Source organism: Rhamphochromis longiceps, linkage group LG3 (assembly GCF_057381845.1).
Source record: "Rhamphochromis longiceps isolate RC_006_pf linkage group LG3, R_longiceps_female_GT1.1, whole genome shotgun sequence".
NCBI lineage: Eukaryota > Metazoa > Chordata > Actinopteri > Cichliformes > Cichlidae > Rhamphochromis > Rhamphochromis longiceps.
In genome coordinates, this window is record NC_140559.1 from 61,018,537 (window position 1) to 61,032,340 (window position 13,804).

Consider the following 13,804-nt stretch of genomic DNA (forward strand, 5'->3'; position numbering starts at 1 on the left):
TATTGTCAACTTACAAAGCACTAAATGGACACGCTCCAGGGTATTTGTCTGACCTCTTGCAGCCTTATGCGCCCTCTAGATCTCTTAGATCAAATGATTTGTTGCTTTTAGCCGCACCAAGGTCGAGGCTGGTTCACAGAGGCCATCAAGGGTTCGTAGCCCCTAAATGTACCCCTACACATCAGACAGGCTCCTACTGTCAGTCTTTTCAAATTTCATCTAAAAACACATTTGTATTCACTGGCTTTTCATACAGTACAAATTATTTGATACTATTTTGTATTTCTGTACAGGACTTTGGTCAGCGTTGCTGTTGTATTTAAATGTGTAAATAAGAACGATAATGATACAAAAGCAATCAATTATGATCAAATTAACAGCTGCTGTCTGTCGTGTTTTGTTTTATTCTTAAGCTGCTGTGTATAATGTTTCTGCAACATCAGTTTGTCAGGAGTGTGTGAAGCTACACAGGGTGGCAGACCTGCACCCTGTGCATTTAAGGCCTTCATAATGACACATATTGTGTTCCATATAAGAATGAAATATGAATAAAAATTCTTATTTGCCAGGTTCTAACACTGATTCTGAAGCAAACTGAGAAAACAGAGCAGCATGAACATGCATACAGTCATACATGAGGGGCATGCATTGCAAACAGTTTTATACAGTGGAAAAAAAAAACACGTTTTGAAGGATGTGACCAGGGACGTGTTGTTTCACAGAGACGCAACAGAAACACAGAAGACAAAAATAGTTTATTTAAGACAAAGAAGAAGTTGGTGTTTGTAAAAAATAAAAAGGAAACACACAGCAGTCTCTGCATGCAGACGTTGGTCCCTGTGTTTGTAAGCAGAGAATAGTTGGTTGTGCCATGAACTGTGTGGTAGAGCTGGAAAATAAAACAGCTGTAGCTGTTATCTTCTTTAGAGTTCAATAATTTTACAGTTTCCGTTCATAACTGTCTTCATTACAAATCAATAAACATTACCAGCTGGAGCGTGTTCAGCAGTGCATGTGACTCGTCAGAGCAGCAGAGCCCTAAAACAACAACACATCATATAAAAATCTGCACGTAGAGCCTTAAACCACAAACTCTGAATAAGAATAACTTTTTATTTTTCATGCTTTGCATTCACATAATTAGTTTTAAGGTTGAACTGGTGCAACATCCACAGAGTGCAACAAGAAAATGAACCCAAATCACTTTATATTAACATGTTTTCTAACATGCTTTGGTTGAACAGTAGAAAAAATCCATGCTCTTGTGAAGTGCAATAAAAATAATATAAATATAGTTAACAGGACGCTTCAGTTAGGTCTAGTTTAAAACATTTTCTAAATGCTTTTTAATTTTACAAATATCTCGAGGAGTTATTTTATTTTTCTCAAATGGAAATGTTGATAAAAATATCAGTCAATTAGTATTTTGGTGTAACTTTGTTAAAACACACAAAAGCAGTCATGTGTGGCCGTCCCTGTCAGACAGCCGTGTGCAGCGGGGTTCCTGCGGTGTGTGTCGGAGAGTGGTCCGAGGAGGACGACAGGGAGTGGGATGAAGCCTCTCTTTGCAGCTCCTCCACCCTCCTCTGGAGCTCTGCTCTCAGGATCAGCAGATCCTTCAGAGTCTGGTGCACTGGTACCTGAAACACAATCACAGCGTGAGGAGCTACAGTCTTTCTCCAGCAGTCCTCAGTAGACTCAGCTCGGCACAGCTGAGACTCTTACTGTGAGCTCTGTCTGAGTGTCTGCTGTTTGTGAGTGAACTCCAACACCATCAGGAGATAAGCAGCCAGAACTGAATAGAAAAGAAGATGTTTTCTTCTCTGTATTATAAAAAATAAGCTCCTTCGTCTGGGATTATTTGATCAAAATTTTATCTTCCCTTCTCTCATCAGGTCCCGTGTCCTGTGTCCCGGCATGACCAGGTGACTGAGAGCAGCTGTGTGGCTCAGCTTCCCCTGAACCCACTGCTCCACCCTCCCCTGCAGCTGAGCCACAAAAATAACATCCACAACTGCACCAAAGAGTAAAACAGTGAAATATAGAACTTAGACATTAGTTCTCTATCATATCGAGACTCCACTCTCCAGAGATTCTTACTCAGAGAACCAAGGTCACAATGTAACCATACGGTCTCTGTTGCTCGGTTCCTGTTAGTACATGAATCAATAATTGATCAGCCCGCGACCCTGACAAGGAGAAGCAGAAGCGGGTGGATGGATGACTAAATCCATCATGAGAGCTTTCTTGTAGATCTTGTTTCTGTTACCTGTTGTTTTCTGGTAACATTTATCTGTGGTGAACATCTCATCCCTAACCAGACTCCTTCACCAGCTACCACCTGCGTACCTGTGGCCTCATGCGTGGGTTCCAGCGGGCATAGTAACTGGTCCAAAGCTCCAGGTGTCTGGGCGAAACCATCGGGTAGAGAACGTGGTTTTCATAGTCCACGTAGAAGGGGTTGGTGAAGTCCTCGGGCTGGCTGTCAGGTAACAGCATCAACCAGTCAAAACCTTTCAGTAATCTTGTCCACTCACGCTTAACATAACCAGCGAGGTCATTAACGTACCTGTTGATGTACGACCAGAGAGACACAGTCTTGGCTGGAACCTCCTGCACAAAACAAAGTTAGACTTTCAGCTGAAACAGCTTCTATGACCCTGTTGCATCAGGACACGAACATACCTGGTTGGCCCGCTCCTGTTCACTGCTGTAGAGGAATGTACCAAACAGACAGCTGTACAGATGGTCCAGCACGGTGATCAGGAAGAGCTCATTGAACTCAAAGGCTGCTGGGAACTGCGTTCAGAACGAGTCAGAGAAATGATGTAAATACGTACACACAAAGACATACATGCCAACTCCTGGAATCAAGAAACGAACACGATGTGCTGTTGAAGCTGGAGTCCAGGACCGACCTGTCGAGTCATCTGCCAGACGCAGTCGATAAACTGGACGAACAGAGGCGAGCGCTCTGAGTTAGCATGGTTCTCATCACCGTGGCCCACGCGCTTTAACACAGGGGAAAAGTAGTTATAAGCATTTGTTCAGCCTGCCTGACGTCGTTTCAAATCTTCATATTTCTTACATCTGATATGTTTAATATGAAACTAGACTCCTGCATCATTTCTGAGCTTTTACACAGAAATATACAACCAGTCAAAAGTATGGATGTTGTTCCTTTATTTTCATGAGTGTTTACACTGTAGATTCTCACTGAAGGCATCAGAACTATGAATGAACACATGTGGAATTCTGTAATAACAGAAAAGTGTGAAATAACTCAGAACATGTTTGATATTTCAGATTCTTCCAAACAGCCTTTGCTTTGATTCCTGCTTTGCTCCCTCTTGGCGTTCTCGCCATGAGCTTCATGAGGTCGTCTCCTGAAACGGTTTCCAACAGTCTTGAAGGAGTTCCCAGAGATGCTGAGCACTTGTTGGTCCTTTGCCTTCACTCTGAGCTCCATCTCATCCCAAACCATCCACACTGGGTTTAGGTCAGGTGACTGTGGAGGCCTTCATTTCTGCATCGCACAAAGACTCGGCAGGTGGAACCAAAGATCTCAGATTTGGACCCATCAGACCAAAGCACAGATGTCCTCTGGTCTAATGTCCACTCCTTGTGTTTCTCAGCAGCTGTTTGACCATAAAAGCCTGATTCACACAGTCTCCTCTGAACATGTAGAGATGTGTCTGCTACTGGAGCTCTGTGTGGCATCTATCTGGGCTCTGATCTGAGCTGCTGTTAACTTGTGATTTCTGAGGCTGGTGACTCGGATGAATGTATCCTCAGCAGCAGAGGGGACTCCTGCTCTTCCTTTCCTGGGGCGTCCTCATGTGAGACAGTTTCATCGTGGTCTTGATGGTTTTTGTGACAGCACTTGGGGACACATTCAAAGTTTTAGCAGTTTTACAGCCTGACTGACCTTCAGTTCTTAAAGTAATGATGGGCTGTTGTTTCTCTCAGCTGATTGGTTCTCACCATAATATGAATTCTGACAGTTGTCAAATATGGCTGCCAGCTGTGCACCAACCTGACTGCTGCACAACACACCTGATGGTCCCAACCTCATTAAGAAGGCAAGAAATTCAGCAAATGAGCCCTGACAGGCTCACCTGTGAGGGGAAACACGTCAGGTGACGACAGCATGAAGCTCACTGAGAGAAGGCCGAGGGTTTGCAGCGCTGCCAACAAAGCAAAGGATGGAATCTAAAATATAAAACATATCAATTTTTCCTTTGCTCTGCATTTGCCGTTCAGTTTCCTGCCCTATTTTCAAATTATTAATTAGTATTATTAATTAATTTTGCAAACTATCTGACAGACTTCTAACTGTGGAGCTGGCGAGGTAAAGAATGCCTGATGTTGAGTCGTATCATTTGCTTTCTCATATACAACTAAAAGCTTCCTTAATAACAAGGCATGCATATTTAATATGGTGCAGATTTTTATGACAGATCTTCTCGTAAGTATTTCTCCTCCTGGACTCGGAATCTCTGCATGTGAAGCAAATGCATTACAGCACCTCTAACTTGTTTACATATGCAGCGACACTTGAGCGTGTACATGAAAAGCAAAGGCTCGTGAATGTACTTCATTCCAGGTAACTATGTAAATGACTGCATGTTGATGCCAGATTGTTATGTTGTTATGTAAAAAATAGGGATATAAAGCAAAGCAACAAATATTATATGTAGCAGACTCTTACAGCAGCAAACTTGTGTCCAAAACTAATCCACTCCTTCTCCACTAAAACCTGCAAACACAAGCATATATATGTTTAGTACGTTACTACATGCAAAGATGAGGTTTGGAGTGTGTACTTGGTGTGTGTAACCTGGAAGCCTCTCAGTGTGCGATAGTAACTGTCCAGCATCAGCATGGCCAGAGAGGTAAGCTGGGCTGTCCTGTCCCAGCCGTCGCTGCAGTGAACCACCACCGACGTCTTCCCAGACTCCAGCTTATCAGCTACCTTTGCTGCTCCTGCTAATAACAGCTAAACACAGCAGGGCCGTGTGGTTAAGATCTATTCTTTGCATAAGGAAACAGCTTGTTCCTTCTTTTATGTGGCTGGCGTGCGTTTGTGTAGTTTACCCGTATGTACTCCAGCCAGTGCGTCTGGTCGATAAAGGAGTGCCAGTGGGCTTCGTCTATGGTAGGATAAACGACATCCTTCATCTTCCTGAGAGACTCCCTCATCACATGAATGTTTGGAATTTCCAGGAAGTTTAGCTCTACATTGGGGTAGAAACTCTCGCTTTCATACCCTCCATCCTTTCCCTGCATGTGATGGAGGCAGCAGAGGCCAGGGCGGAGGAGTCCAAAAGAAAAAGAGAGATTTCCATGTTAATAAGTGATGTAAGGGTGAGCAGTGATGAAGAAGCATGTCTCTATAGCAGCGTGGTTAAAACGCTCTGTGTTGCACCTTGTTGGTGATGGCCACGCTGCTCTGTCGGGCATCAAAGATGGTGAGCTTGTGGGACTGAGCGTTGGCGTCCATGATGATTTGGAGAAAGCGTTCGTCTTCTTTACAGCGACGGTCTGACGGCCCAACTAGCGGCTGGCTACAGCGTACGATGGTGGCCTGAGACTCCGGGTGGATCCAGGACAAGACCTGCAAGCAGGAAGAGCAAGACCAGTTCAAGCGAGCCAAACACACTGAGCACAGCATGAGGAAACAGCTCAGACACAATCTAAACTAACATTCATTATGTGTGTTCCCATAAATACTAAAGTTACAAAGCAAGATGTATGGCTAACTGACAAGTCATCAGCCAGTGAACCTGCGAACATCGCGGGAAGCTTGCAGCAGCCTATTGCAGCGTAACATTAGGGAGGTTTAGGGTCAGCTAATCCAGCCCTAACTATATCTTTAATCTTAAAAGTAGAGACGCTGTCTGTCCCTCGAATCCAAACTGGGAGCTGCTCCCATTCTACTCTGAGATAAAGAGCAAAGCCTCAGATCTGTGCTCAGACTGACCGGTATACGGTGCTTGGCTCTGAACACAGCCACTCGTTTGATGTCTTCATCTGTGATGTTGGTGGGGATGACCAGGACGGAAGGATACGTGTCACATAGCTCGTAGGTGCTGTTTATCTTACTGATGGTCCAGCTCTCATTAGGAAGCCCCTGACAAAAGACATGCAAGCAGAGAAAAGAAACAAAGTCTGGATAATGTAGAAAACAAATCTGATACACACGTAACTTGTTCACACATAAAATGTTCAGGATGCTGGAAAAGTGCTATTAAAAAAGAAACAGAGAAACATTTTGCAACAAATGAGGTTAACTGGCAACATGTCAGTCGTAGAGTAACGGCGCCCGTGGAGTTACCTGACGTCTGTATTCTGCTGCTGGGTCATACACCTTCCAGCCGTCCACAGGAAACTGCTCTTTGTACAGGAAGGCAAACAAGGGCTGCCCGAGGAAGTCACAGTTACAGAATTAGTCATGCAGATGTAACAAACAGCAGTTTTTGCTATAATCGCCCTCACTCACGACCAGTTTGCCTTATGGGACTAACCAAAAGCCTTCTACAGCTAACTGTCAAACTCCTCACTATCCTCCAACCTTTGCTCCTCTTTATCATTTTGTATGTTGGTGCTTGCGTCTGCTATCTGTCACTGTATGTTGTGAGGCAGATCTGAGTGACACGTCAGTTAAAAGCAGTAAATACAGGACAAGAGAATTAAACTGACCAGACTGTGGGACAGAGGAAAGGCATGTTTGGTCAGCACCTCCACCACGTCCGGCTGGCTCTCCTCCATCTTATAGGCAAACCTGGGACTCCTCATGTCCTGAAGCATGAAGCAGGAAACTGCTCAATCAGCAGACTCGCCAAAATAAGACATTTGCACATTTTCTGGGTTTTTCTTTTATTGCTGTTAACTAAAAATGCCTATAAGATGTTAGATGACGTGTTTTAACACATATAATCATGCATTTGTGTGACTGCTTGTGTATTAAAGCGGTACCTTGCAGACCAGCTCCAGTCCCTTGTTGTTCTCTCCTTGGTTGGGAACACTGATAGATTCGATCCTGCTGATGACTCCCAGGTTCACATCCAGAATGAAGGGAGAGTCCTGAATGGACACACTAACATGAACACACTGGTACAGATGGAGCGCGCTACAGCACTTCTAATAATCTAGCAGACCTTTTCCACACTGATGAAGTACAGCTTGTAGTCTGTGATGGTCAAAGTCCCAGTAACCAGACCGCTGAATGGACAAATGTACATCACATCCTTGACTGTAGGAAAAGAAAAGCGCTGATTACACAGGTGTATTTGTATGACTGGACAATACACATAGAGACTAGGAAGAATGAAGGTACCTGTAGTTTGGATGGTCTCTCCAGGGAGCAGAGGAACCTGGTTCTGGAACATTTTGACCTGTGCTCCGTATCTCAGACCTGGGAGGGTCTGCAAAGATCACAGATCACTCAGTGGGACCACTACACACCTGTTTTATGCTAGCTAGTACTTGCAGACACATCGTTATCAAGCCTGTAATGGAGAGGTATTTTGCTACTGTTGCAAAATAAACTCATCAGTGTTAGAACAATAATCCTTTTCTGCCGGATGTTTTTCCTTCCCACTGTCGCCAAAGTGCTGCTCATAGGGGGTCATATGATTGTTCAACAATACTGGTTTTAATGTTTTGTCTGATTCTTAATCAGGACCTGGCTACCACACACATTCTACATTTCCAAGAATACAAATCAGTAACATCTTTTATAAGACCCTCCCTGACTGTTGTACATGTCATTTTGCCAGGATAGCACAGCAGCACTAAGGGAAAGAAGAGTGAACGGAAAGGATGAAGCAGGCAGACCAACAGAGCGAGGAGCAAGAAAACTGAAGAAAAGTAAGAGACAGACTTGCCAAAGCACTGGAAGGATGCTCAGAGTCAATGTCTCCATGGTAACAAAGCCCTTCATCCTGTGAATCCTGCTGCAGGGAAAAGCCAGCATGAAGACAGTGAGACAAAGAGACAGAGAGAGATTATATAGTAAAAGGACACGCTTATAGACTGAAAGATGTTATGTGTTTGAAGATGTGACGACACAAGTGCATCACTCCCTTTGAGAGGGCAGTACAAAACAAAGTCTAGCTCGTGTGAAACAGATGAGCACAGAATTATTGGGCCGTCTATGAAAAATGTTTAAAGTAGGTTTGTCAAGTTTCCCAAGTGTTGTTAAACAGCAGGGAGTTTTTAACAGGGTTCCCAAACATCTGAGGTTTATATGATGGATGTGCACACTATGTCCCCTTTCACATAGAAGCAAATTAATTTCACAAAACCTACCAGAGTCAAAAATATTAGCTCCCCTGATGCTAATGTGGACTCTACGTGAGCACTCAAAGCATCCCTCGTTCACCAATCACGTTTTACCTCTGACAGATGCAATAAAGAGCAAGTTGGGGTTTAATAACATCGATCATGTTAAGCCGGCCGCCTTTAATCATTTTGCTGTTTCAGCTGTAAAAGTGTCATAAAATCATCTGAGAGTTTTTGTCCCCTTTGTCAGGACGACTATTTCTTTCAACATCTGGTAGTTGTGTTGCTCTACTGTAAACTATAAGAGTGTTATCAGGGATAATAAGAGAAAAACACAAATATTTTAAGGATGAACTGTTAAACACTGAAAAACAACAAGTATGTGACCTTTGACCCTGTGGAGTGTATTTGGGCATCTCTTTTTTTTCTAAATAATTCCAGGCATTTTGCACCCTGGTAGAGCTCCAAGAAGCACTTCCTGTCAAGCTTGAACCCCAGGCCTAACGACCCCACTCTGCTCCGCCTGTGTGGTGGATGCACTTGGATGCACTTCCACCAGAACTTCCTGACCACAAACCACTTTTAATTCACATCTCAAAACTCATCTATTCAGAATTGCATACACCTGCTCTGTCTTAGTCCATTTTTACTTGCTCAGCTTTTATACTGTCATGCTTGTGTTTTTCTTATTTACCTTATGTCTAAATGTTATTTTGCCATGTTTTTTATATTGTTGCGATTGTTCTTGTGCTATTGTAAGGTGACCTTGAGCCTCTTAAAGGCACCTATAGATAAAATGTATTATTATTGTTATTATAACAATCCAGACCTAGGTTTGCTCAGAAGCTTCACAGATCCATTCAGGATTCCTTCCACCCACTGGCATGATTCCCAGTTCTAGAAACACTGAATTATTCCCACAGCTTGATGCTCCCACCACTGTGATGGCCTTCACATGCAAACACTGTTTGGTAACTTTAATGTCCCCAATGGGAAATTGATTTGCAGCCAGTCCACTCATCAAACAACATCGAGTTACAAAAAACCCCACTTTAATTAGATTTTCTTATTGAGGCGCTACAGTTTGTCTGGTTGGTTTCTTTCTCTGTTGCAGTGGAGTCAGTTTCATACTTAATTAAGAATGAAAAAAGAAAGATGAAGAAAAGCAGAGAGGGATAAAACAGGAAGTAGAGTGAGCAGAGAGGAGCAGCAGCTCTGGTCTGTCTGCAGCAGGAGGCTGATTTGGTTACACACAGTAACAAACTGCTCAAATTTGCATCACATGCAATATTTATTCAGAGCACGTCCTAAAGCCGTTACAGGTATTCGTCTAATTTGAACATTTGCTGTATCACAAGAATCACAGTCAAGAGGCAGCTGTTGCTTTATCCCAGGCTACAAAACTCCTGTGTGTGTGCAGTACACTTGTGTTGTAAATGTGTTGAAAGGACAACAACTCTTACCCTGCGATTCAGCCTCTTGGACACCTGGAGGTTAAACACACCACATGGACATGAAATGGAAAGCACTAAGGTGACACTCTGGTTCAACCCAAAGGTTATCTTTAATGTGTGGCACATCAGTCTGTGTTTATAACAGAAGGATGCAAATAGACAAGCGCGCAGAAGCAACCTCCAAACAATGAGCCTCAAAATTCAAGCAAAGACAACAAGTGACAAACAGCCGATACAAGTTCAGACAAGCTGCAGGAAAGCTGCGCTTCTAACTTTGTTCTAATGAAGTGAGCCTTAAATCGGAGGGTTTGATCTGACACAGTGGAGGTGAATTCACTACACACATTTCATTAGATGTGCACAGAGTGGTGTCTTTTTACATTCAGGAGCTATTTGTCATTTCACAGACAGTGTACATACCACAGTGGTGACAGTGAAGTCTGTGCTACTCTGGTTACATTTCTCAAGACTGTGATAAGTTCCTGGAAATGCAACTTTTCAAAGAAATAACACAACTAACACTGTTCAGCTCACAGTTCTCAGCAGCTATAAGCACAGAGTTGGGTTCCGATCTGGATTTCGGGAAGGAAAACTCCAGTTCTCTGAATATTGGTCAGCCTTATTGCTCAGGTGCAACGTAATAGCTGTAGAAGATGTAGTGAGGTGTTATCATATTTTATCGTCAGCGTTTGCAAAGATCTAATGTTATACAACCAGGGGCCACAGTTTGGTCTCTCTCTGCAGGTCTAGTGTGATGTGTTAGACTTGCAAACAATACAGCTAAACCCTGCTAAATAACAGATCTATATGAGCAGCATCGTCTAGTTAATAAAGCACATTGCATATAATGTGCAATACATAGAACATTACACCTCTGCCTGATCTGAGGTCTAACAGACAAAACTCAATATGAATGAGCCAAAATGCGCCTCGCTACAGAGCGGTGGTTGCAGAGAGCAGGCCGCTGACAGACAGAAGCAGTCGATAACTTGCTCAGTAGTGTCCCTAAACAATGACAGCAGACTTTATCATTCATATGGACTTAACAGACAAAACTAGGCGCCCACACTCAAAGCAGCTCACATGGAGACGTCTCCGAGACTTACCATGAAGTCTGGTCTTCTCCCAGCCTATTAGTTACAGAATACACATGGATGAGAATCACTGCCAGCAGTGTGTGTGTCTGTGTGTGCTGTGTGTTATCTACCTTGATGTCCCTGCTCCCAATGTCTGGTTGGACTGATCCTGAGATCTGACTGGAGATTGTGGCTGCTATTAGCTGTTTACACCATTCTACGTGAGAACCTGTTGGACTGAACACAGAGTGAAACAGTGAACTGACGTATATTCGGCTATATTCACGTTTAACATCATCACTGTAAGATGCATGTGTTAAACAGATAAACATCCTCTGTCAGTGAGGACAATGTTCAGCTGACCACATGTTACAGATGAGAACGTTCCCCCAGCTCAAAGAGCAGAATCCCTGTGTAGTAACAATGTTATTAATGCATAACTAATATTATTTCAACTGCAAACGATGATTGCTAAGAAAACCAACACTGCCACTAAAAGCTGCCAGAAATGTTGCTGGACTGAGTCGGCCATCAGACTGACACCAGCCTGCAACTACACAGGGTGAAGTTGCCAATTATATGCAATCTGTCTCTGATATAAACTGCATTGTGACTTCAGTCAGTCTGAGTCAGACTTTTGTAGTATTCACAGAGTCTTTTCATTTATTTAATAAAATGTTGATTTTTGGATGGAAAATTTGATGATACTTTGCTGTATGGATTTTTCTCCCACTCCTGAGCCAGACAGTACAACGTCCTGTCCCTGAGCTTTGACAGCGGTTGTCTGAGTGATGGAGACATACGGTCGGTCTCCATGACAGTCCTGAATATCAAGCCGAGAACAATATATCAGCTCATATGAAGCTTGTCGGTGACAGAAGATAAGCCAGTGCCTCTGACAGACTCAGTCTGGATTGGAGCAGCTTTGTGGTGTGAATGTCTTGGAATGTTGAGGGGGAGGAGTTACGACTGTGTGACGCTTCCTCCAGTTTTAGTACTATAATGGGGGGATGATAAGCAGGCATCAGCATAAAGACTACATAAAGAACATGGTTCCTACCCAGCACAACACAACCCCACGTTTCAGTGTCGGCATTGTTTTAACAGGAGCAACATTGTAACATTTCTGTCACCACGTCATCTCTCCCTCAGGTGGCTGCGCTGCACGTCGCTTCCTCTGAGCGGCAGATACGGATGCGTAACTCGGCTGGGTGGCCATATTCCGCCTCATTCCTGTGCATTTCCTATATGCTGTGTTAATCACGTGACCGTATTATTTTGTCAGCTACTGTGTTGTATGTTGTGGTTCCAAATAACACTGAGATGAAATGCTAACACACTACATCCGTGATGAGTGTTTTGTCACGTTGGAAAGTTTGACCCAAGCACTGGTCTGTGGATCGATGCCGAGATGAAGGTGTGATCTACTACTAATATTTCATGTTGCTGGTGTTCGGTGGGAAAGCGAGACGAGCATAAGTAACAAGCTGGGCATCGACGTCACGTTTTCTCGTTAGCGAGCCTGCTTACCTGTCCAGGGTATCACCGGCTGCCGCGCCGCAAGTCGGCGAGCCCCACGGCTTTCTGTTCGCCCCTGCACCGTCCCCAGCGCCGGCACCTCCGGCCTGTTTCTCCATCTGTCACACGACTGCTTCGTTTCTGGGTCACCGGGGGCGCAGATGATGGTTTCCTCTGATACAGACAAGGGATGCGGATGAAACTAAAGCTCGGTGTAATTCCAGTGTCCGCTCCCAGCGGCTGTAATGGATCTTTAAGGACTCCGAACGGTGTAAAGAAACTAATCAGAGGCTCGACAGCGGATCTCACATGCAGTGGTTTCCTCTGCTTTGGTTGTTTGCACTTCCTCTTAGTCGCATCTATACCCGCAGCATTGTTGTTCGCAAACAGTGACGTCGCCACGGCTTCTACCAGTGCTAAGGATGCTGTTGCACGGTCTGACCGACAGGCGTCGCCATTTAGACAAAACTGCCACATCAGCGCAAGAAGAAGAAGAAGAAGTCAACACGGAACGAAGAAAAATGCCACGAGAGGATGTGGGTGTCAAACATGTTCATCAAATAATAACACAATACAAAAAACACACGAATAAATAAATAACCACATATTCTATCTTAAATTAACCTGTCTGAATTCACCACATTTAGGACTGCTGGTAGAAACGGGAGTAACTGCTTAAAGGATGTTTCATATAATCTTTAAATGCAGAAAAGTTGGAGCAACCGCAAAAAATCTACATCATTAATTAAAATATTACAACAAAATTCTGTCACAGGTATTCTTCAAGACCAATAATAAACATAGGATGCACTGATATAGCATGTATACAGCATACATATATAAAGAAAATATCTTCTTGAGTTAATTTTTTTTTTTTTTTTAACAAAAACTCCAAGCTTTCCTAACATCAACCTGAAAAATTCATCACCCTGATAATTATCAGTAAATGTCTTAAATTAACTTTCTTTATGGGTAATAAATTAAATGACAATTAATTGGTTTTCACTTTTTCTCCACACTTGAAAAATCTATGAAATGATATTTTTTCCTTTTTTTACAGGAAGAGGAAAACATGCTTTTGTAACTGGTAAACTCGCGATTTTTTTTTTCTTTTTTTTAAAAAAACACCTGTGCAGAGGAACAGGAACATAAGCAATCATAAATCAAAATCAATCATCAGCCTGGGCTGTCCTGGTGCCACGTGCACTTATGGACACCTCTATGTTCAAACATGGTGGTTGTTGCGTTTTACACAGAAGTCTGCTCAACAGAACACTGCTCCGGTTCACATCTGGCAGGCTGTTCACATCACTTCCCTCCAGGTGTCATTGCTGTTGTCCACATGAGTGTTGAAGTCTTCCATTAGGATGAAAGAGTCCCCAGGTGGAGCACTTTCCAGCACCCCACTCAGTGACTCCAAGAAGGCCGGGTACTCTGAACTGTTGTTCGGCACATAGGCGCAGACGACAG

The 13,804-nt window shown here is 43.4% G+C and overlaps 1 protein-coding gene across 7 annotated transcripts; it reads right to left on the reverse strand.

The window, feature by feature from the left end:
• Positions 1-736: 736 nt before the first annotated feature.
• On the reverse strand, positions 737-12,750 carry LOC146675584 (phosphatidylinositol-3-phosphate phosphatase MTMR1-like). Of its 7 annotated transcripts, none has more exons than XR_014910290.1 (20): positions 12,347-12,750; positions 10,948-11,053; positions 10,847-10,870; positions 9,750-9,773; positions 7,340-7,427; positions 7,161-7,255; positions 6,979-7,086; positions 6,703-6,801; positions 6,338-6,421; positions 5,984-6,133; positions 5,429-5,617; positions 5,098-5,283; positions 4,841-4,999; positions 4,712-4,759; positions 2,919-3,011; positions 2,686-2,799; positions 2,570-2,613; positions 2,350-2,482; positions 989-1,640; positions 737-889 (listed from the first exon to the last, which is right to left on the reverse strand). XR_014910290.1 is itself a non-coding variant. In XM_085400557.1 (20 exons), exons 1-20 carry the CDS (start codon positions 12,451-12,453, stop codon positions 1,479-1,481), a joined length of 2,079 nt encoding a protein of 692 aa, XP_085256683.1. In that variant the 5' UTR covers positions 12,454-12,750; the 3' UTR covers positions 737-1,478. The 7 variants fall into 7 exon arrangements, 6 of the variants coding, with proteins under 6 accessions (XP_085256683.1, XP_085256682.1, XP_085256677.1 ...); XM_085400557.1 differs by adding an exon at positions 7,890-7,955 and having other exon boundaries at positions 737-1,640; XM_085400556.1 differs by adding an exon at positions 7,890-7,958 and having other exon boundaries at positions 737-1,640.
• Between the last annotated feature and the right edge of the window lie 1,054 nt (positions 12,751-13,804).

What these genes read in the sequence shown, in the direction of transcription:
- LOC146675584 (XM_085400556.1), bottom strand. Translation starts at nt 12,453, where the DNA reads ATGGAGAAACAGGCCGGAGGTGCCGGCGCTGGGGACGGTGCAGGGGCG. An exon ending in AGCATCCTTCCAGTGCTTTG is followed by an intron (nt 7,428 to 7,889) that starts GCAAGTCTGTCT and finishes TGATCTTTGCAG; the next exon opens with ACCCTCCCAGGTCTGAGATA. An exon ending in CTCTGGTCGTACATCAACAG is followed by an intron (nt 2,483 to 2,569) that starts GTACGTTAATGA and finishes GTTACCTGACAG; the next exon opens with CCAGCCCGAGGACTTCACCA.